Consider the following 24,763-nt stretch of genomic DNA (forward strand, 5'->3'; position numbering starts at 1 on the left):
TAGGGCGCGATCCTGGAGACCAGGGATGGAGTCCCATGTCGGGCTCCCAGTGCATGGAGCCTGCTTCTCCCTCTGCCTGTATCTCTGCTTCTCTCTCTCTCTCTCTCTCTGTGTGACTATCATAAATTAAAAAAAGAAAATTATAGAATATAAGCTTAGACCTTTATTTTGTACACTAATATATTTCAAGTGTCTGGAACAGCATCTAGTACATAGCAGGTACCCAAACTATGTGTTTGTTAAATGAATGAAATCCCTGAGGCCAACCCATTGTTAATGTATCAGTACATCTTCTTTAAGCCCTGATTTTCTAAGTTTTTTGGCAACTAAGTTTCATGTTGGACTGATATTGGGCATTATACACTTAGAATTTGTTTACCCAATTTAAACAAAATATGTGCAGCTATTTGAAGTACTATAAGTATAGTTTTTTTAAAAAAGTCTTCAGATACATGGCTACCCTTTATAATTGTATAAATCATTAAGGCTCTAGATTCATTGGGCTAATTTAACTTGTCAGGGAATTTATGGTTTGTTCTGTATGTGGTGGTAAGTGCAAAAGAATTTTAAATATATAATGTAGTATAATTTTGGTCCTATTGAAAGGCAAATCAGAACTAATCATCTTGCTATAGTCAAAAAGTAAAAGGAGGATAAACTTAAAAGTACTATAGCAAATTGCTAAAATATTTTAGAATATAATTTTTTTCTTTTGAAAAGAAAAGACTCTATGTCTTTGGGCTTATTTCTGCAATCTCAAGTATTCAGTCTGCTTTGAATTGTATTATTTTATTTTTGGATTTTTCTGCTAGCCCCGTGAATGGTCTTCCCTCTTCATGCACTTCATTATATTGAACCGAGATAGACTTGGTGGTGATGCCAGCTTAAAGGCTAGTACCAAGGTAGGAAACACACAGAGAAACTGGAGACAGACCCAGTCCAAGAATGGCTATTCATTACTATTGAGGAAGAAACCAATGATTCAGTATTAAGAAGAAATATCAATTATGAGACTAAATGTGAAGGTGAGTGTAAAGTCAGAACTATGCAGCAAGATGAGATCAGAAGCCAACGTATTAGAAAAATGACTAAAAACTAAGGACAAGGTGTGGCACACAGAAGAGAATGTTCACCATAAATAATCAAGACTTTTCCCAGGAAAAGCAAAGTGAGAGAAATATATATATATTATTTATTTATTCATGAGAAATACAGAGAGAGACAGGGAGAGACACAGGCTCCCTGAGGGAAGCTCGATGTGGGACTCAATCCTAGGACCCCAGGATCACAACCTGAACCGAAGGCAGACACTCAACCACTGACCCACCCAGGTGCCCAAGAATTACATTTTCAATGGGCTCATCTGTGTTCCTGTCACCAGGGAATGAAGGAAAAAGCAGCACAAAGTTGATGGGGCCTCCAGCCATTGCAGAGTAGCCATCTGTAGCTGTTAAGCAAGACAGACACCTCAAAAGATACCTTCCATGGACATGCAAGGAAAGTAAGGAGAAAAATCAGAGGTTCTTAAGTAACAGAAATATGAGAGAGAAGTTATAAATATGATTTCCTCTAGTACTTTTTAATTGATACAAGTTGTCAGGCTCCATTTGGTATGTTAGATGATAAAAGTTGTAACATGTCAAAGGGAATATTCAGAAGTATACTTACAGTTCTTATGAAATTTATGATTTAACTATGAAGAGATGTCTACATAAAAAGTGAAGATCATTTGCTGACCATCTAAGTCTTTCCACTTTCTACTTTTTTGCCTTTTTACACACATTCTTTAAGAACACTTTCTCCAAACTTGTACCCAATATCATTGACTCAGGAATTCTGCAAAGATCAATCCCAAGTGCACAAGACTAGCATTACATAATCAATTTGTCCTACATCAAATGTACTTGTGACCCCCATAAAAATGTATCTATTCAATAATTAAACATCTATTATGTGTCAAGTGCTCTTCTAGGTTTTAGAGAAACTGAAGTAGACAAAACACTGTCTTTGTCCTCATGGAACTTGCATCACAATATCATATGTTTTTATATCCTCTTTTCCTACTAGGAGAATATTTATTATTTTAATCACTTCCTTACAGTGCATTTCTTAAAGTTACTTGTCCATCAGTCTTGTTGCTAAGTGCTTCCACTTTCATCCCATGAATCAGAATCTTGAAGGATAGACAGAAATTTATTTTTAACAAGCTTTCTGTGGGATTTATATGCATTGATGACATGGATAATTTGGGAGGAACCACTGCCCTGCCCTTTTCATACCATCCTGAGGAATTGGTGATTCTCACTGATACCATTTATGTGAGATCCCTTTGATTGTCATGACTAACAGTTACCAAACTTCTCATCCTTAGAGATAAATGTGAAAGCTCTCTGGGGTTTTCCACAGCCAATTCACCTGACAAAGACTGACAAAGCAAACTTTTTAAGGTATACTATTTATCTTTAAACAAAATGATTTTCTCTATGAGACAGATGTGACCATATTCTGCTTTAGGGAAGAAAGAATTAAATATTAATTACAAGGTATGGTTCAAAGAACCAAAAGATTCATTTTAAAGATAAGGTTGAGATGATGGAGATTTAGGAAGTTCTCTTACTAAAAGGTGAGACTGAATGAATCCTAGAAATCCACTGTGAACAAGATAAAAATGTTCATTGAAGAGGCTCTTTGTGAGTTAATGATAGTCAGTATAGTCAATATTCAATATTAAACAATATGCAATGACAGTGAATACAATAAAATTGATATTCAAATAACAGCTAACACAGGTTTATTATGTGCTACACATTATTCTAAGTACTTTGCAGATATTAAGTTGACAATTCTCAAACACTCTATGTAATTTTTGTTGTTGTTGTTGTTACCATATCTCTTTTGTAGAAGAGAAAATGAGGCATCCAGAAGATAAGTACCTATTCAGGTTTACATAGCTGGCATAGCTGGCAAATTGCAGCCAGGATTTGATCCTAGGTGCAAAAATCCATGCTCTTAATCACTAAACTAAACTGCTTCTCATTAGTTTTTATAATATTTCTTTCAAAGACTCATACCAAAGAAGTTTATACAAACCTACAAAGCAAGATTGATTGATTGATTGATTGATCTATATATATATTACAGCTTCCTTGACCCAGTATCATATTCAGGCTAATTTTCACTTGACTCATTTTCATATGAAGATAACATTGCTGTTGAGGCAAGATCATATAGTGGTTAGAGGTCCAAGCATAAGAGAGAGATGGCTTTGAATCTCAGCTCTGCCACTTACTGCATGAACTGCATCAAGCTACATTTCCAAGCTTCAGTTTCCTCATCTTCAAAATGAAGGTTATAATGGGACCTACATCATAATATTGTTTAAAGATAAAACAAGATAGCACATTTAAAACACTTAGGAAGTGCTCAATAAATATTATTCGTGTAATAAATAGCAGTGGTATCAATAAACTGAACCAAATGATCTCTTGATTCTTCTACTTGCACTAAAAATGATTTCTCTTCCAATTAAAAACAAATGACAGCAACCCAAACAACAAACCAAGCCATAAGCCATTAAACCAATTATGTCTTTTGTAGGAAAACCAGAAAAGCTATTGGACACATTAATTTATATGTCATTAGTTATCCCCTGTATTCCAAAATGTATGTGCCTTAGCATCCTGAGACACCTTGCATAATATAATCACTGTGACTCTAAGAGGTCAAATGGGCAGGCAGTTAATGCTTCTCTGTGAAAAGCTCAATAATTCATTTTATAAATTTCAGTTCAAAGCCTACATTGAGGTTAAGAAAAATTGACATTCGGTCTGTGAACTTAATGTCAAGCTCCAGAAAAACTCTAGGCAGTACATGTTTAGCGATTAAGTGGACGCAGACAATAAAGACATTGCCAAATTGTAAAACAAGACTTGGAAATTACAGAAAATGTTGCTAGTTATTGATTACGGTGACCATTCAGTTCCCATTGAGCCACCCAAAAGAATCATTCATTTTCCAGCAGAGAGCCTGCTCATTTGCAAGATAAAAGAGAGACATTTCTGCACATGCCCATAATGTTCTTCACCACTGGGGGCAGCTTTACATAAGACTGCATTCACTGAAACCAAAGCAACAGTCCGAGCAGCTTTCAGAATGACAGTCTGCAGAAGTGAGCTGAGCGTGTGTGCGGTACGGGGCTCTCCTGCCTCCTGGGCTCCAACGCAGCTTTGTGGCTGAAGTGGGTGCTCACCCCCAGAAATGCTGGGCTATGGAATACAGATGTGGCAGCTCAGGTAGCCCCACGTTGCTTGGAGGACTACATCATGCTTTCCGATAAGAAGAAATTGTAGAAGCCAGTTTTTTTTTTTTTAACGCCCCCCCCTAAAAAACTGTAAAGATGCAAAAACGTAATATCCACGAAGATCCTATTACCTAGGAAGATTTTGATGTTTTGCTACAAATGCGGTGTTGGAATTTATTTGTTCTTGGAGTGTTCTGCGTGGCTGGCAAAGAATAATGTTCCAAAATCGGTCCATCTCCCAAGGGGTCCAATTTTTCTTCCTGGGTGTCAGCGAGCCCTGACTCACCACAGTGCAGCTGACAGGGGCTGTCATGCAAGTGGCCCCTTAAGCCAAAGCAAAAGACCTAAGGACGACCTTTGAACAATACAAAGGATGGGTATGTTTTGTCATTTTTCTTCTTTCCTTCTTAAAAAAAAAAAAACAAAAACAAAAAAATAAAACCCAAACCCTCTAGTCTGTGTTGTAATTCTGCCTTAATTATTTTAGAGAATACCTTTCTGTGCTTAAGACTATACATTCAATTGCTTAGTGGACACGTTTCCTTGCTTAACTATTAAAAAAAAAAAAAAAAGCCCTAAAGACAATCTCTTTAAATTTCAAAGAGGTGTTATTTGATATTAAATGTTGTTATCTAGATTTTAATTTTTAAAAGAGAAAATACATGCCTATTTTTGCTTGATTGAAAAATAAATGAATTCCTTTTTGGGGGGATAACTTTTCTAAGTTGTTTTTATTTCCAGGTTTCAATGTAATTAGGCTACTGAGCGGATCAGCTGTAGCACTGATTATAGCCCCCACAGTCTTACTGACAATGCTTTCTTCTGCTGAACGAGGATGCCCTAAGGGCTGTAGGTGTGAAGGCAAAATGGTATATTGTGAATCTCAGAAATTACAGGAGATACCCTCAAGTATATCTGCTGGTTGCTTAGGTTTGTCCCTTCGCTATAACAGCCTTCAAAAACTTAAGTATAATCAATTTAAAGGGCTCAATCAGCTCACCTGGCTGTACCTTGACCATAATCATATCAGCAATATTGATGAGAATGCTTTTAATGGAATACGCAGACTCAAAGAGTTGATTCTGAGTTCCAACAGAATCTCCTATTTTCTCAACAATACCTTCAGACCTGTGACAAATTTACGGAACTTGGATCTGTCCTATAATCAGCTGCATTCTCTGGGATCTGAGCAGTTTCGGGGCTTGCGGAAGCTGCTGAGTTTACATTTACGGTCTAACTCCCTGAGAACCATCCCTGTGCGAATATTCCAAGACTGCCGCAATCTGGAACTTTTGGACCTGGGATACAACCGGATCCGAAGTTTAGCCAGGAATGTCTTTGCTGGCATGATCAGACTCAAAGAACTTCACCTGGAGCACAATCAATTTTCTAAGCTCAACCTGGCCCTTTTTCCAAGGTTGGTGAGCCTACAGAACCTTTACTTGCAGTGGAATAAAATCAGTGTCATAGGACAGACCATGTCCTGGACCTGGAGCTCATTACAAAGGCTTGATTTATCAGGCAATGAGATTGAAGCTTTTAGTGGACCTAGTGTTTTCCAGTGTGTCCCAAACCTGCAGCGCCTCAACCTGGATTCCAATAAGCTTACATTTATTGGTCAAGAGATTTTGGATTCTTGGATATCTCTCAATGACATCAGTCTTGCTGGGAATATATGGGAATGCAGCAGAAACATTTGCTCCCTGGTAAACTGGCTGAAAAGTTTTAAAGGTCTGAGGGAGAATACAATTATCTGTGCCAGTCCCAAAGAGCTGCAAGGAGTAAATGTGATGGATGCGGTGAAGAATTACAGCATCTGTGGCAAAAGTACCACGGAGAGGTTTGATCTGGCCAGGGCTCTTCCGAAGCCGACATTTAAGCCTAAGCTCCCCAGGCCGAAGCATGAGAGCAAGCCCCCTCTGCCCCCCACGGTGGGAGCCACGGAGCCTGGCCCAGAGACCGATGCTGACACCGAGCATATCTCTTTCCATAAAATCATCGCAGGGAGCGTGGCCCTTTTCCTGTCCGTGCTCGTCATCCTGCTCGTTATCTACGTGTCATGGAAGCGGTACCCTGCAAGCATGAAGCAGCTGCAGCAGCGCTCCCTCATGCGAAGGCACCGGAAAAAGAAAAGACAGTCCCTAAAGCAAATGACTCCCAGCACCCAGGAATTTTATGTAGATTATAAGCCCACCAACACGGAGACCAGCGAGATGCTGCTGAATGGGACGGGACCCTGCACCTATAACAAATCAGGCTCCAGGGAGTGTGAGGTATGAACCATTGTGCTAAAAGCGCTCTTAAAAGCTGGGAAATAAGTGGTGCTTTATTGAACTCTGGTGACTATAAAGGGAACGTGGTGCCCCCCTCCCATTCCCTCTCCCTCTCACTTTGCTGGCAAGGTCCTTCCCCGTCCGTTTTAGTACACTCATAATACTGGTCATTTTCCTCTCATACATAATCAACCCATTGAAATTTAAATGCCACAATCAAAGCAAAGCTCAAACTCTGGTTTAGGGATAATGCCTATTGTATAAGACTCTTTATTGATCGCATTAATATCTCACTTGTTTCAAGATAAAACTTCTTTCATAAGTAATCCCCCACAGCTGCTGTTATTTCTCTTCTGGTGGGACCAAATCTTCTAGTTTTAGAAGGGTTGCTGTTCATTGGCTAATTGAGGAAAAAGTGAATGAGCCCAGGTACTGGGAGCTGGAACTGATTCTAGGAGAATGCTTGATTACGGGAACACTTAAGAGACAGAGCCTTAAAACATTGTCTGGCTTAAAAAGAAAATTGCAGGAAACTATCAAAAGATGGTGCTGGGTTAAAGAAACACCATGGGCAATTTCCAGAGGTGTTTGAATTTCAGGAAAGCGAGCCCAAGGAAAAGTGTTGAAGGGTTAAAATGCTGCAAATACACAACTGAAAAATGTGAGATGGTAAAAATACAAAGTTTTAGACTTGAATACCTTGTCTCTGAAATCCATCCCTGTAAAATCGAGCTATAGAGGTTTCACACTGTCAGTTTCTCCTAGCCTGTTATTCAGCCTAAATAAATTAATTAAATAACCGAGAAGCAAATTTGAGGAGGCAGATTTCTCCACTGTTCCTCACCTTAGGGAGTTTTCAGAGATGAGGCTTGCAAATGGGAAGGCAGCTTGCTGTTTGCCTATGGTTGGGAGCTTACCGGAATTTCTTTCCAGCTCTTTCAGGGACTCTAATGTAGTGAGTGGCATCTTTAGCTCTGTCTGTTCTTCTGTCTGGGATTTGTCAGGCTGTCCTGTTGCATTCCATGATGTGCCCTGCACACGCTAGTCCCCTAATGACTGACACTTCATTCAGAGGCATATAGAGAACACATTCCAAGACATGCATTCCACCAAAAGCTTCATTGAAAAAAGAATGATTTCAATAACACCTTAATAAATGTATAAAATAAATCTTAGAGGGAAAAAGACCAACTCCATGGCAGTCGTCTTTTGCTTTTCTATTACTGATGTTACAGTGTCCCTATGTTCATCTGTATTGTGAACTCATCCATCAGTATGATTCTGTACAGACCCTGTTGGCAATCTGCAAGCTGCATGCATGTTTTTATGTCGTAGGTGAAAGTTTATTGACTGCAGCACAAATATCATACCTTCTGTATTTCAGTAACTTTGAGCACACTTCAGTAAGATTTAGAAAAATGTCTTTGGTCTGTATTGTATCCTCTCTCATCCTCCAAAATGAACAATCCTGTTACAGGAACAAAAATCAGGAATTGAAACAGTCTGTTTCATTTAATTTGGCTTGCCAAGCCCCACATCTTTAACCACATCCCTGTTCTTTCAAAACAAAATCACTGCAGCAAAAAAGAAAAGTGAATGGCTATTTTTTTAACCAGCATTTTTATATAGTTTGGAGGCTTTTCATATGCTGAGAGGAAAAATCTAGGCAAGTCACCATGAAATATAATTGCAAGGAAGCCAGATCATAAAAAAAAATCATACTTTTATAAGCAATAAAGGAAAGGGGGTATTTAAAGTGGATTTCTCAAGGCACTTTGATTTTGATTAAATCTTTAAAAGAGATGCCAGTTCAGAAAAGCATCATAGCTACAATATATTTACCCATGAATAATTGTTGAATGTATATTTATTAATGGTAAATAGTCACAGATTCCCAATTCATTAATAACGCAGATACTTCCTTACAGTACTACGAACTGGATGACTGAGCCTACTGTGATGTTTTTCACTGAAATTGTAATTTTTCATTTTTCATAAAATGTCACTAAATATATATTCCATCTCAAAAAGAAAATTTCTCTGATCAGCCTCATTTTTATCTGTACTAAAGATGATTGTATTAATTAAATGCAGTGTTAAAGTGAAAAAGCCCATTTCTATTCTTTGACTTGACCTTCTGCCTCAATTGTCATGTACCAAATAAACTTAGGCAAGGGATATTTATACTTATATTTTTTAATTCTTGCAGTTCTCATTGTTGTGATCCTACCGGCATATATAAAATACGTTTGCTGTATTGAAAGTGTTTCTTAAATTCAAAGCTACTTCATGTGTAATATTCAATGAATGACCAACATTTTAAAGGCTGGTCATTTTTTAATGCCTAGCTTTATTTATAAATTTAATCATACAATCAAAATAAAATTCCTTAGATTATAAAAGTTATTTTAATTCAAGACATGAAATTTTTTTTAAAAAGACTCCCCCCACCAACTTTGGGAATGAAGCTTCTCTATTTCTCAGGATCTTCCAATCACAGATAGATAATTCTTATAGGTTAGACAATAACTAGTTCACCATTTTAAATTTAACAAATCCAACTGGTCAGTGTTCTCCTGTTCAAAAGTTGTTGTCTTCACCCCCACCCCACAGCACTTTCTGAACTACATACTGTAAGTCTATTTTCATTATATATTTCACACTCATTGCATATTAGAGCAATGTAATTGGTATTCCATTATCTGTTCCAAATTTACATGAAGTATCTGGCTTCTCTCAAAGGTGACAACAGTTACAAAACCAGCCTGACCTATTGAACTATACAACACAGATGCATCGACTTAGAAAGAACTCAGTCAGTACTTTGAATGCTTTACCAGAGAGAGAAGAAATGCAGTTTAGTGACTGAACTGCATGGGTTTTTATCCCCCCATTTTTATGAGCCTCAGTGCCCAGAGTGCTATTGCAGCACAGCTTTAATAGTCCCAGTGCCATAGTTTTCTAAGCAATACTTACGCAAGATATATTCCTTTTAAATGAGTTTATATTTTCCAAGAATGTTGACATTACATTTTGTCAAAGAATTTAAACCATTTTTTACTTGATTTGGTGAGTCAACTAAGTAGACAGGCAATAAACTGTATTTCTGTGGAGCAGCAGTGACCTCCAGTGGCTGGTTATACTAACCACAGCTATTTATACGCCTCCGGTTTTTCTAGTCCCAAATCCTTATGTAAACATGATTTACAACATATATTTTTTGATCTGTGTATCAGACTTGCATTTTATTTAATTCATCTCCCTGGGAAATATAATTCTAGTGTGATTGTTTAAGTTATATTTTACATATGGACTTACTTAGTAATTAGCCCAGAGAGAGGCCATAGAACTGGCACTTAGGGCTAGAAGAAATAAGTGTTCATAGATGAAGAGCGAGTAAAAATGTACTAATAGATAAGAAATTCTTTAAAGTATTTTTACTCATCAATTTTAGCCAGATGCTCTGCAAGTTTCATTAAATGCGTTAACATTTTCCATAGGCAGGAACCGAAATCTAATGTAATTTAGATTAGGGAAGACAAATTTCAATATTAATATTGAAAGAATCAGCATCAGTTATTTACCAGTCACTAGGAATGTCAGAGCTATCAGATGAGGGAGGCCTCCTTTTCTGCTCTAGAACCCTCCAGTGTCTTGATCATGCCAGTGACCTGTGCTTTGCCCCAGTGCTTTCCGCAACCCTCCCCCTTCTCAGCCAGCTGAACACTGGTTCTATTAGGCTCTCTGACAATGATGTTATAGTCTAAGAGGTGATGATTCATGGATAATGAAATTATGCTCTCCTTCTGGGGAAGGATAATGCAGAGTCAGATTCATAGATTTGGCAAGGGATTTTAGGATGTTGTAGGTGCATGAAATCTCCTCTCTTCCCTTGACATTTACCAAGAAGAGAATTTAAATAGTTTATTTAATGTGTGGATTAGACTAGCATCAGAAACAAACATCCAGCCATGAAGCCTAAGAGAAAATGAGTTCCAGATATGACAAATGAGAATTGAGCCATGAGAAATGAAAAACTCAGAAACTGTGTTGTTTCTTCTATTCCCTTTTCCCTGGATTCTCATTGGTATCTGGATCTGCAGTAAGCCCACGGAGTTTTTCTGTACTGGTTCTCTCTTATCTACCTACATTAAAAATCAGACACAGTTGGAAGAAACTGTGAACATGAACAATAATATCAGTAAATGTGAATTACAGTTGTAAGAGAAACAGAAGTGATGGAAGTTAAATAGTTCATATTAAATGACTCTTGAAAACTAGTTAAAAAATAATAGGTGAAAGTGAGTTTACCTAATCAAATTATAATAGCTTACAGAATTAGATCCAAATTTTGCTTAGTCTACAAAATGGTGACTTTTTGCATAGCTACGTAGAATAAAATAGAAATACTACAGAGAAAATCTACATAAACATAGTTTACTGTTCTTTTTTATTTGAGGAAAATATCACAGCCATCTATGATAAGAGTATGGGCCTTAGATTCAAGTTTTTCTACATTTGCTAACTAATGATTTCAGGAAAATTTCTTAGCTTTTCTGAACTTTAAGTTCCCTATCTGTAAAATGGGCGTGTATTATTGACTTCACTTGGTTATTTGGAGAACAAAATTTGAGAAATATTTTGTTAACTCTCAAATGGCAAAAATCTATTCTTTTCAAAGAGCACTTAGTGAGATATTCAGCTGTAGTTGCTGGTGCTCTGTGTCTTGCCTGGGTCAAAAGACATCACTAACCTCTGTGTTAAAGAAGAACAAATCCATTTTACATTAATACAAATTCTGAGACTTGGCAGTGAATCTAGAACTTAATTTGTTTTTGATCTTTAGTTTCATAAAAACACAGTTTCTTCTACCCCATATTATCTGAGTCTAGTTTATCAGTAACGATCGCAATGTACAATAGACATAAAATAAAGATATCAACCAGAGAATATTGAAGCAAAAGCTTATCAAACTAAATAAAAATCCTAATTATGTCCCGAATCAGGTCATTAAAAATTGAGGACATTCAATCAACATAGGTTAATTGTCTATCCCCTTTCTAGTATCAATATTTTGAGTACTTGTTGTCTTATACTTTATACATATAACATTTTCTGGCAAGATGACATCATTATTGTATAAAAGTAATTGCTCATAACATGTTATAGTGGGATTAGCATAGATTCCAGGTATCAATCACATGATATCTACTTTGTTTCTTTTTTTTCCCCCAAAGAAAACTATACACAATCTTTTCCTATATAGAAATTGCTATTGACTCTATCAATTATTGTCATTGAAAATTACTGGATTTTTTAAAAAGCATAAAAATACAAAGGCTTTTTTTATGAGTAATAATCTATTCCCTTAGGCAAATTAAAAATACTTTTCTTTGTTAGCCTTTCATAAAGAAAAGACCAATGTAATCAGAAATCTTGACTTCTGTAGCTTGTCTTACCAAATGTGATGTATATGGGTTTCCAAGATTCTTATAATTTAAGTAGAGAAACTGTTCCTCTTTGACAACTAAGTTTCTATGAAATCTCTGAAGAACAGAGAGAAGATGATGGTTTTTCAGAAGAAAAAAGTATTTGTAAATTTTATGCTGGTTAACCTTCATAGAATTATTGGCAAGTGTTCTTGAGTTGGGTCTCCTGAATATGTGAGAAAAATTCCAGGAAAACAGACACTGAGCCACAGTGTAAAATCCAGCAGATTGCAACTATTTTGCAACTACACTTCCTAATGGCAAAACCCTATAAGCAATAATAATCCATTTTATTGAAAAGTAAAAGAGCTTCTCTTATCCTATCCAGTAATGAAAATTGATAACTTTTTGACAATTCTCAATATTTTCTTTATTTTTCAGGGGTTCCCACTCCCCACCCCAAAAAGAAATTTCCTTTATACCTTTCTCCTACCCTTAAATCATTCCCTACTTCATGCACACAGAAAAATTATTTTATATCACCAAAAAAAGCCGTCCCTTATATAAACCAACACAATGTGGTCATCTCTAAAAGTAGTCTATCTCTAATTTTAAAAAACAAACAAACAACAACTATAAAACAAAATTTAAGTCTGGCTGACCCTCTCTCTTTCCTCTACAGACTACAAATCACTTCTTTAATATCTCTGATTTTCAATGGAAAAAAGAAGAAAGATAGTTGAGTCACAGGCTAGCTAAGTATTAAAGTCTACTATTTTTCTTCTTAATTAACTCCCAGTAAACAAAATACAGGACTTTATATACAGCAGTGTCCAACTACATTTTTATCAATCAAAAACACACCAACAACCAGAATTTTGTCTTCTCAGGGATAAAATGCAAATTTGGGGGGCCTCACATATAAAATGATAAGGCAAATACTACATTTAGCAAAGGCAATTTCTGTTAAAGCTTCATCACACTAATTACATCTATCCAGGGAATAAAATACATGTTGTCACTGAAGAGCAAAGGACTTCAACTAAATATAAATCCTTATTCAGCACTCTTGGGGTTCAAACTTATTAATGAAGCGAGGGTAAAAGAAAATGTCCTTAGACAATAAGGCTATAGTACAGTAAACAATATTATCAAGTGATATTCTTGGCTTCAACTTAGTGGTCCTCACATGTAGCTAAAAACTGCTTCTTATCATTAATATTGATCTGTTATACACTCTGAAAGAAGGAATATGCTTACCCCTCCCCAACTTGAAGCAATCAACCAGAATCTCACAAGAATATTTAAAGAAAACTTGTAGAGTATATCATGTTGAGGCTGAAATAGTAGAGTGACTTTAAAAATTCTGATACACCTGTGATAAGATCACAACAGTGAAAACTCTTCAAGGAGTTTAAAAGCTAACTCATCTCTTTAGGATCAATGTTGGCTTGTACTCATTGATTTATGAGAGGGGTTTTGCACAATTTGTACAAAAATTTTAAAGTGTAAAAGGCATAACTATTTGGTTAAGGTACTGCTGTTTATCCAATGGAAGGTTAGGTAACATCACTGAATGATGGTGAAAATAGAATAATTCACGATCTGTTTAATTTTGTCTTTTCCACTAAGTTAGGAATTTTCGTAGATGCTTAGAAAGAAAATTCGTATCCATCCTATAAGGTGACAATTCATGTTCATTACAAAGTGTGTGTATTTTTGTATAATCAAGTCTTTGTGTGGCAGGAGTGGGTATGTAGGGCTTTTTGTCTGTTTATTTGTTTTTAATGTAAGAAGAGTCCTTAGAGTGACTCTGTTTTCCTAAAAGCTTCATCCATTAATCCTATACCTTGTCGTTTCTTTATAGAACTGCCCTAAAATAATTCATACCTCACCCACACAGGTTTCTTTAGCCAAATTATATATCTTCAATTCCTATTTGGAAACAATATCCAGTGATTGGAATATCCCTCTGCTCACTAAATTCTAATCTGCCTACATCATATTCTTCCAGCCTGTGGCACCCAGTTCAGCCCATCTCATGCCATTAAAAGGCAGCATGCACTTAGTCCTATGGACTTTTACAGGGAGGATTGAATAGTACAATGTAAAAATCTACATATATTTTATGGGCTTCACTTTGGTTGTTTTTACGGTCTAATACACAGAGATGTGTGGGGTCTTTATTAGTTTACACTAAAATGCAAAAGCTTTAAGCTAGCTGTAAATTAAAAAGAAAAGATCAAGGTAGATAAAAAAATAGAGTACAAAGCTCAAATTATATCTTGCTTCATCTTAAAAAATAATCATATATGATGAGCATCCTGTATTTTGCTTTCATGATATCTGATTAACTCTCCAAGTTTACCACCATAGTCTTAAACTTAAGGTTTACCTTCCTTCCACTTTCCCATTTCTAAGAAAGAGGTTTTGTTTGTTTTTTGGTTGTTTTGATTTGGTTTGGTTTTCTGCCTACATATCTTTTCCCAGTCCAAGTGGACCACTTTGCCTGCTTTTCTAGAGAGCCCATTCAAATTTTGATATGATCAGAAGTCACTGGGCAATTTATCAGTTTTATGGTTGGAGCAATCAGACAGACTTAATTTGTCACTAGAGTACAATCTAGTCAAATCTAGGGTATGTGCCTCCTTTCTTTCCAGTCTCCCATTCCCATGCCTTTTCTCCATTTAGAAGGATTATCCACACTAAAATCTCCCCATCCAATGACACCCAAGACTCTGTTCCTTACTCCTTACCAAATATCTATTCCTAGATCTAGGATCTAGACCAATATTATTGTCCCTTCTGAGGCAACTTACATTTAAATAGGGTTAAAAACCTTTAGCTAAATGTGAGAGAGTCATATATAAGATCAAGCATAACCAGGACAGTTGGGGAAAGTACTTCTGGGGACAAATGCTTTGCAAGCATCTCTGAAATCATCTGATATCAATACCTCTGTATTTTTCTGAAACATGAGGTCAGCCTTACCAAAGAAACCAAGGTAGAGCAAATAATCTAGGTTTCATTCAGTAACTGTAATTTGAGAAATATCATCAGTAAGTTGCCATTTTACATAGGCTTAGTATTTCTCCATTGACAGACAACATGCACACTAGAAAGAACTTGGGTGACAGATCCAGGAAAAGCCAGTCTGGATTCTGGTTCTGAGACTTAATAACTGCAAAATCTTGAGTCTTAGTTTCTTCATCTTAAAAAAAAAATGTGAAAAACAATATAATCATCACCTGATTGTTGCAAGAGGGCAAAGGAATCAGCATTTCTTGAATATTTTTATGTACTCTCTTTTGGCACACTGCATGTATTCTTTAATAATCATATAGGATCATAAAGATCCTATATGATTAAATGAGATGACATAGGTAAAATCACTTGATACAAAGTTTGGCACGTAATAGTAACCTCCTCTTTCCCTTCATTAGCTCTAACTGCTAAGAATTTCAGTGCAATAGCTGCTTTAACAGTTGTATGCCAGTATCTATTTTTACATGGAATAAGAGATACCTGGCAAACTTTCAAGAATTAGAATCTAAATTGCTCAGGGGCATCTAAGCACATGGTTGATACTAAAGAGTAATATAGTATATAAAACTAATATCCTAAATCTCCCAACAAAGGTCAAATGCATCTCTATCTTTATTTCCATGCCATTTCCCATGCTTTAGCATTGGCCATCTTGAAGTAGTGTGTGCTTTCTATCTCTGTGCTTTTGCTCAAGCTATTTCCAAGTCCTCCTATCAATCTCTGAGCTTTTCTACAATAGATCCAATTCAAATCCCATTCATTTTAGAAGTCTTCTTAATACTGCCCTTCCCTGTTTAACATGGTATTTCATATCCCTGTTGGAGACTACATCACCAGTTGTCTTGTGTTAGAGTTATTAATGTGTCTGTATACCCTTTTGAGGAAATGAACTATTTTTTTAATCTTTCTTCTACCAGTGGTGACTGGTACAGTCTTTTATTCATGAGAGATATCTATTGAATTGATCTTCTGGTAATTATGATAAGGTTATTGCTGGCCTTACATTTTTTTACATATACATTTATCTACATATACATCCTGTGTTTTTATTTAATATGTATATTTTCATATCACAGCCTTATTTACCATTTAACTGGTTTCAATAATTATTCTTATATAAATATAGTTTTTAAGAGTCATGTGCTGATTTAAACTGCATTTATGTTGTGAATAATCTACCAATGATTTTCCTTTGATAGTTACCAAGGATATGGAAAATTTAGGTGATATGTTAAAGTGACTAAGAGCTAAAAAAAAATGTGAGACAAAGAATATTTAATTCTAAATATGAATACATCTTGGCTTTAGTGGAGGCTGAGTAATCAACTTTTGTTGTAAAAGCCATATATCTGTGACCTCTCTGTCCATTGCCTCTTGGGAAAGATCCTGTTCTCATTAGGTTGGGTGTCTGCTCATCTTCTCCCCAGTTCCACAAAGCTTCTGCCTTCAATACTTTCCAAGGCCTCTCCTCTCTAACCAAACAAAGGGGCTGTTCTACACTATCATAGAGAGGAGGTCAGGTCTTTGGCTTCCTAACTATGCATATTTTCGAAGTAACTATTCAACTGGACGCTTCAAACTTCAAACACTTAGAGTTGAGAATTAGTGATGCTCATCTTTTTTTTTTTTAATCTCTTGAACATAGATTATGCAGAGGGCAGATTGGATAACATAGGACTTTGCTGGGTCTCTGCTCTCCCCTCTGTTCATTGTCTTCCTCCCATTCACTGTATATCATTTCTCTCATCTCCACTTGAAGTTTCTTTCAATTTTTCTCTCTACTTGACTTTTATTTATAAGTCAATCTATACTACCAAAATGTGCACCTTCTGACTGGGTTAAAAGGAAAATGCTAGTGATTTTTATCTCTGGGCAAAGCAGTAATTAAAATGACACAGTCTAATAATTTAATTTAGACGGGACTCAAAAACTGATTTTGATTCAACAGCTTTGTTTAGTTCTATAAATGAAGAACTGTAATTTTGTAAATAGTAACTGAATTTCACAAATAGAAATGACATCCCTCCCTAATATATTTTAAGTCATATTTTAATTATGATTTATAAGGCAGGGCAGATTTGTAGAGCATTCAAACATTCCTTTACATGTGAGATATGCTCAGGCTCTGGACCACAGTAATCTCTGCCATTAATGGAGCAGATTCATTTTTTGGAACATATGTAAAAGAGAATTGAAATGAAACCTTTATTTAGTCATAAAAACTTGTAGCTGTGAGGACTTTTGAAAACTGTGCAGTCCATTTTCTTGCCTTCTATTTGAAATTCCAAGGTAATTTAATTGACTTTTAACGATCTTGCAAGAACTGCATTTCATAGTCCTCCCCTTAGTTATCCATTCCAGGGTTTCACTACAAATAGGGCATCATTTTTTATCTCTAACGGATAACCCTCTTGCCTAAGGTATGTACACAGTGGTTACTTAAATTTTAAAATATTTTTTTTGTTCTCATTCTATCAAAGAGGAAGAAGTATAATAAGTGGTTGGATTTTGTTTTTAATTTTCAGAACTAGAATCTACATGGTCTCAGTAAGGTAGACGGTCCTGAGCTCCTGGGCACATAATTTGAAAAGATGGAAAACCACCGTTGTGAAATTAGCATTAGTCTACTTTGGATTTACAAACTTCTACATAGAGTGACAGAAGAATGAAAGAAACCCAGTGCTTAACTAACCTATAACCAATTATAGAGGCCAGAAGTTTCCACTAGGATGTATTCAGCAGTTTTCAATACCAAGCTCACAGATTATATTTCCAGAGGTCAGATTTGCACATAATTCTTAGAACCACAACTATCTTCTCATAGTCAACTCAGTTTTACCATCCAGCAGTGTGTTGTGCAGAAATAATCAATGGTTAAATTATTCCCATTTTGTTGGCTCAGCTCACAGTAGCCCACTGATTAGTTTTTTTTTTTTTTTTTAAACTATTTGATCTTCAACTTGTATTTCAACTGTACCCAAGTGCAGATGCCATCTCTGGTAATATGACAAAACAGATTCAGGTTTATAAATGTTTCTGTGTGCTCCGATAATAGCATTCATCCTACACTAACTACATGGTAGCTCGAAGTGTTGTAAAAAAAATTCAACCGAGTCTGCTAGAGAATCATTTTAGAGTTAATTAAACCTTCTCCACCTGTAATTTAAGAAAAAAAGAAAAAGCCCAACACTCTTAAAGACCATGGGTGAAAGGCAGTTTAAGAAATAGAAGTCCTCTGTTTATCCAGGGAGGTACTTTACAAGGCAGACAGCTACACCACAGTAGAGAGACAACATTTCCTCAGCTGATTCGGTTAATTAAAATGCACAGTTACAACAGGCTCTCTTAGAATCTGCAGCTGAATGACCGAAGAGTCTCCATTTTACTCCCGTGTCACAGAGAACTGGAAGAGGCAAACATACTGCCCAAACACAATTTGACTCACTAAAATCCAGCACTATAAACATGAAATACATTTTCTCAGGCACATTTTAAAAGACATATTATCAAGATTTATGGCATAAGGATACAATAATTTGCAGCTAGGCAGGACCAGGGGGATATCCTAGGTTCCTCTCAGAGTAGTTTTAAGTAAAATTTACAAATAAATCTTAAGGGTAGAGTCCGCTTTCAATGTAGGAATCTTCAACTCTTTCCTTTCATATGTGTGGGATTTGAATCTGACAAACAACCAGTCTGTTGCCAGAATTTATGAGTGATAGGAAGAATCAAAGGCCACAAAAGCTATTTGTCAAATAAACTGCAGAACGCAATATCAGTCTGCAGGGCTCATTTGCAGAACTCATGATGAGCATGGGAGGAGGGGATGCTAACAGCTGCAGCCTTGACCGCACTGCCCGTGCCAGCCAGAATTCAAGCTGCATGAGCTGAGAGTGGCTGAAAGAGGGGGCAAATGAAGAAAAAAACAGAAGAGGTTCTTATACCTAAGTTTGTATTAAATCAGGATATCAGGGTGCAAAGATGACCTGAAAAACCAATTTGAGATAGACGGGACTTAAAGGTATTCAAATTAAGTCTGTTCATGTAAGACTGCTTTTATTTCCTGGAGTAGGGGAGAGATTACAGACTTTGGATTAGTTACACTAGTAGCATGGTGTGGCATCAGTTTCCTTATCTGTAAAATGGGAACAGTACTTCATATCCCAGGGCAATTTTGAGGATACATTTAGATAACATGTTTGTGGGCATGGCAGGTACTCCTCTCTCTCAATGCAGCATGTTTACATGATTGATCATGTGAAAGTTCCCACATTAGCCATTTATATTCCCAAATCTGCCATCTATAGAGAATGACTAAATATCTCTGAAGCTTAATTAGTCAGTCATTTACTCAACCTAAAAAGTGCTTACCAGAAATCTGGAAACCCTCTTTTAATGTTCATTAATGGAACAGATGTATTAACTAATTTTCTGTAACAATTTTGCTTGGCACCACCACCAAAAAAATCTGATCTTAGTATTGTCTTTTTTAGCAATTTGGCATCATTTCCTTTCTATAAACATTACTTAAGGAACTGACTTCATTATCTTACAAACCTTTTTTAAAACCTTCCAATGTCTATCTCTCTTTTTTCTCCCCAAAACATGATTTATCACACATGTTGCCACACACACACTCAGTGTGCAGGGAACATGCTATTACATGCTATTATAGTAATGGCCTATAGAAATAAACATAAATGGCCTATGTGACTTAACACCTAATTCATTTCTAGTGAGAACTAATTTAGGCATTTGGAAGAATGGTACACAATAATATTTATGTTTTCAAAAATTCCAGTTGAATCTGTGAAATGATGGCTGAATTAGCCAAAGCAATTTATTCAAAAAGCTATGATAGAGAAATGCCAACAGACACTTATTGAGCATCTACTATGCACAGGCATTTTAAATAAATTTGTTTTTCCTTAAGGCAAACAAAGCATAATAGAGGCTAAAGGACATTTGAAATTTGGAGCAATATCATCTGGAAAACCATTGTATATGACTGATTTTGTAGTCATTTCATAAAGCATTGGATTTCTTCTTCTCAAGAGACAAATTTGATATGTGCCCTTCACTGGAGATATTAATTAATTTTAAAGACTTTGAAAAGAGCAGAAACGAAAAGAGCTGTAAGAGTTTCTAAATGACACAAGATTTGTGAAGTGGTAGATATTTAACACAAACTTCATAGAGCTGTTACGTGGATTCATTAGTTAATTAGTTAATGACTTTGAAGTGTTAAATCTTATTAGATTTTTTTTTACACTTTAACATATGTGAGAGAGAAATTACTCTGTCTGAAATTAGACACTGACTATACCATTCCAATGTATTGGATCTTTCCATGATATTCCTTCAAGACATTCTTTCCTAGTCTGATTTTTTTTTTTTCCAGACAATGCCTGAAAAGCCAATCTAGACCTTGATCCCCAGCCTTTTTATTTTCAGTATTGACACTGGCTTCCAGGTAACACTAAGCACAGAATTGAGAAACCCTCAGGGTTAGATATTTAATGCAGTTTTGTAGCTCTGTAGAGCAGAGGAGAAAAAAGCAACTGTCAGGTAAACCTGAGAGAAAGTGAACAAGGAAAGGAGTGGAAACCCAATTAACTGACTTGCTCTTTGAAAACAGTGACTGATTTCTCTCCTGCATGCTGGTGAGTTGAGAAAGGATAGCAGAAGCATATTCTGGGTTACCAATAGTCTAATATGTGGGAGACATTACTTTCTTTCCTTTTTAAGATTTTATTTATGAGAGAGAGAAAGAGGGAGAGAGAGGGAGAGAGGGAGAGAGGCAGAGAGGCAGAGACATAGGCAGAGGGAGATACAGGCTCCCTGCAAGGAGCCTGATGCGGGACTCGATCCCGGGACCCCAGGATCATGCCTTGAGCTGAAGGCAGACGCTTAACCACTAAGCCACCCAGGCATCGCATAGGAGACATTTCTATAGCTTAAACAAAAATGTTTTGTTGACATATATCATATACAGAGAAACGTTCATTGTCAACGTACAGCTTAACGGATACTGGGCATGCTTGTGGTCCCTGTACCCAGATCAAGAAACAGAAGAATCCAGTACTCCAAAAGCCCCCTTTGGTTCTTCCTATCTAGCCCTATCTCCAAGATAACCACTATTACTTCTAACATCATAGAGTAGCTTTATCTGTTTTGGTATTTTATACAAATGGGATTATAAAGTATGTACAGATGGTTTCTGACTTAAGATGGTTTGACTTAAAATTTTTCTACTTTACTAGAGTGCTAAAGTGATATGCATTCGGTAGAAGCTCTACTTCAAATTTTAAATTTAGATCTTTTCCCGGGCTAACAATATGCAGTGCAATACTCTTGTGATGCTGGGCTGCAGCAGCAAGCAGCAGCTTGCAGTCAGTCATGCAATCACCGGGGTAAACAGCCATTGCGATTACAACCATTCTGTACCCAGACAACATTCTGTTTTTCACTTTTAGTGCAACATTCTGAGCATGTTTAAGGGAGACTAGGCTAAGCTATGATATTCTGTGGGTTAGGTCTATTAAATGCCTTTTCAACTTATAATGTTTTCAATTTACAATGGGTTTATTAGTAGGTAACTCTACCACAAGTAGAAGAACTGTAATCTCTCTTGGGTCTTGTTTCTTTCTGGTTCAACCTCTTTCATGAGATGCATTCACATTGTTGACTGTAGCTGTAGCTCTACTTTCTAATCCCTGTCCCTCCACCTCTCCCCCACCAATAGACACAGAATCTATTTTTGTATTCAAAGAATGGCCATGGGAAGTCCTTGATGAACTTCCTATCTTATATAAATGATAGCAGAGGAGACTTTATAATAGCTAGTGAGTAATTTTTGTTGTTGTACCAGTAAATATAATGTAATCTTAAATTGTTTAACACTTTTAATATCTGGCCATGGACAAAGCCAGCTCTAAGAAACACACTGAGATAATCTTTTTTAAAAGTCCTTGCCTTCTGCCCAATTTTCCAACCTGAGCTATCCTCCCCTAGAAAAACTCTTTGTCCCTGGCCTTCAGCTCCTGGAAAGGGTGCCCTACTCTAGCGGTTGTATGGGGATTAAGGAGTATATTTGTGATGAACGTCAGGTGTTGTATTAAGTGTTGGATCACTGTACTGTACACCTGAAACTAATATTACACTGCATGTTAAGTAACTGGAATTTAAATAAAAACTTTTTAAAAATGGGTAAACTACTTCATACCAAGGTGATAATGCCTAAATTGTTAGCTAAGGTATAGCCCCAAGACAGTGCTGTAACACAGACGTCCAATTACTCTCTAGGGATCTATTGTAGAGCCTCATTCACTGACTTGTGCTAGGAGTTTCTTTTATATTGAAGGATTCTAAGAAACAGATCTGTGGCACACAATGCTGTTTTTACTATTAGAACATTACTGAAATTGCTATTTTGCTACATCATACAGTATTTTCTTTATGAAAGCTCATGGATGAAGGTCTACTTCTTCCAAATAACTTTATTTTAAAATGCTTTGTTCTTCACACGACTGATCCTGCCCATGCACCCTCCCTTCTCCCATCTCTCTTTCCCTCTCCTTATAAAAATGTCAAAAACATTTGAGACAAATACAAGTGTCTAGGACTTTATAACCGGTATTTTTGGTCTACCTTCTTCATCCTTGGTTTTATTTGCTTTTTCTTATGTTCTCTGTTTGAACATCTTTACATTTTTAAAAATCCTGATGAGGGCAGTCCTGGTGGCTCAGCGGTTTAGCACTGCCTTCAGCCCAGGGCCTGATCCTGGAGACCCAGGATGGAGTCCCACGTCAGGCTCCCTGCATGGAGCCTGCTTCTCCCTCTGCCTGTGTCTCTGCCTCTCTCTCTCTCTCTCTCTCTCTGTGTGTGTGTGTTTCTCATGAATAAATAATAAATAAATAAATAAATAAATAAATAAATAAATAAATAAAATCTTTTAAAAAATAAAAATCCTGATGAATTTAGTAAGGATATTGATTAATTCAATAAAATAAGTTAGCCCTTAAAGAAAAAAAAATGTCAATTACCCACATTAGGTCAGGCTGGCCAATAAAGGAATCTACATTTTAAGCAAAGGACTCTCAGCAATTTTCAAATTACACCCCATTGGTTGGCTGTAATCAGAGAGATTGGAGGAGCTGATATATAAGGTAATATATGGTTTGGTGCCTTATACAACATAGGTTTTGATAAAGCTTTGCTGATTGCATTGACTGAAGAGGTTTTCCATCAAGTGAAATGGACAGAATGAGAAAATACCTAGGAAAAATCTAGACCAAGAAGACTATAAAAGATAAATGTACATGTGAGAAAATATGGACTTGTGTTTTCAAGAGAGTGGAAATGTAACTATATTTACATGCGATATTTTGTAACCACCAGTCCACTCTGGTTTTCAAGTCTCTCAATTAGAGTTCTGTTTGGGAAGATTTGATTAATGCACTATTTATCTAAGAGTCATTGATTTATGGAGCTTAACCATAAGATACAACACAGCTCATTTTCTTTCTAATATTTATATCTACAGGAAGAACACCACAATGACATGGGGGTGTTCTACCCTTGACAGATAATTCACATAAGTGATCAACCAAATTGACAATATTGAAAATATTAAATGATAATAATATTCCCTTCATTGTTAGGATCCCACTATTAAAACTGAGTAAGACAATTCCCAGGAATTCAATGACAATCCACAAACCTACCACAATACAGTCCAATATGTGTTCCAGTGAAATGTTCTCTGTAAAATGAGAAGATGTCAAATGCAGATCTCTTAATAATCCCTGTGTTAATTTTTATACCAAAGGAATAACTCCAGCTCAGATAAATTAAAATTGTGGATTTTTTCTTCCTTGCTGTTAAAGCGATTTGATCATGAGAATCTGGGGGAAGCATATACTCTTGTAAAACAAAAAATTAACAAATTTATTATCAGAGACTGTGTAAGATTAGCAAAAATTTACCATCTATCTTGATGATATTCTTTGAATATTCAATGAGGCTTATCAGTAATGTACCAGAATACAGTTACATTTACTTAATTTTTATTTATCCAAATATATCTTGCCAAAGCTGAAATAAATTTACTAAGAAACTATCATTCCTACAAATACCATGGCAAGCAATCTCTTTAAACATCACTAACCCTGTTATAAAAAGAAGGGAATGGATACTGAAACTACAGAAAAATATTCTGCTAGATTTCTGAGTGGTTCAGAGTCATGGGACCTAAAGCTAGACACTGCTGCATGAAGCTCGTTACTTCACAGCTCAGAAACTTCCAACATCTCCCCCATGACTTGTCACAATCTGAGCTCCTTCTAGTCTTTTAGCTTCTCATGCAATTACCCTTATTCCACTATGCTTCATCAAAACCACAATTTACTGTTCCTTGAACATCTCTAATTTGTTCATATTGTTTCTTCTGCCTGGAACATTCCTTTATGCCCAGTTCATCTTATATTTTGTGACCAAACTCAACTCTTTCACAAACAATTTTCTGATTATGAAAGATGGAAGTATTTTTCTTTTTCTCTCAACTTCAATTATATATTTTGTTATTATTACTACCATTATTATTTTATTTCTACAGACATTATCATTTTCTAAGTTGTATATATTAGCTATGTCCATATATCATCTTCCTTTCAGGGAAATTTTACATGTGTTTCTGTATCCTAAATATGCTTTAG

The 24,763-nt window shown here is 36.1% G+C and overlaps 2 protein-coding genes across 10 annotated transcripts in view; one reads left to right on the plus strand and one right to left on the minus strand.

The window, feature by feature from the left end:
- The window catches only part of CTNNA3 (catenin alpha 3), a 1,664,912-nt gene that overhangs the window by 952,655 nt on the left and 687,494 nt on the right, over positions 1–24,763 (minus strand). The window lies entirely within an intron of this gene.
- The window catches only part of LRRTM3 (leucine rich repeat transmembrane neuronal 3), a 170,561-nt gene continuing 149,921 nt past the window's right edge, over positions 4,124–24,763 (plus strand). Inside the window, exons 1-2 of the mRNA XM_072823268.1 lie at positions 4,124–4,677; positions 5,042–6,573. Of these exons, the coding sequence (XP_072679369.1) occupies positions 4,674–4,677; positions 5,042–6,573 (1,536 nt within the window). The 5' untranslated portion in view covers positions 4,124–4,673. The remainder of the gene's footprint in view (positions 4,678–5,041; positions 6,574–24,763) is intronic.

The sequence above is a fragment of the Canis lupus genome, chromosome 4 (assembly GCF_048164855.1).
Source record: "Canis lupus baileyi chromosome 4, mCanLup2.hap1, whole genome shotgun sequence".
Lineage (NCBI taxonomy): Eukaryota > Metazoa > Chordata > Mammalia > Carnivora > Canidae > Canis > Canis lupus.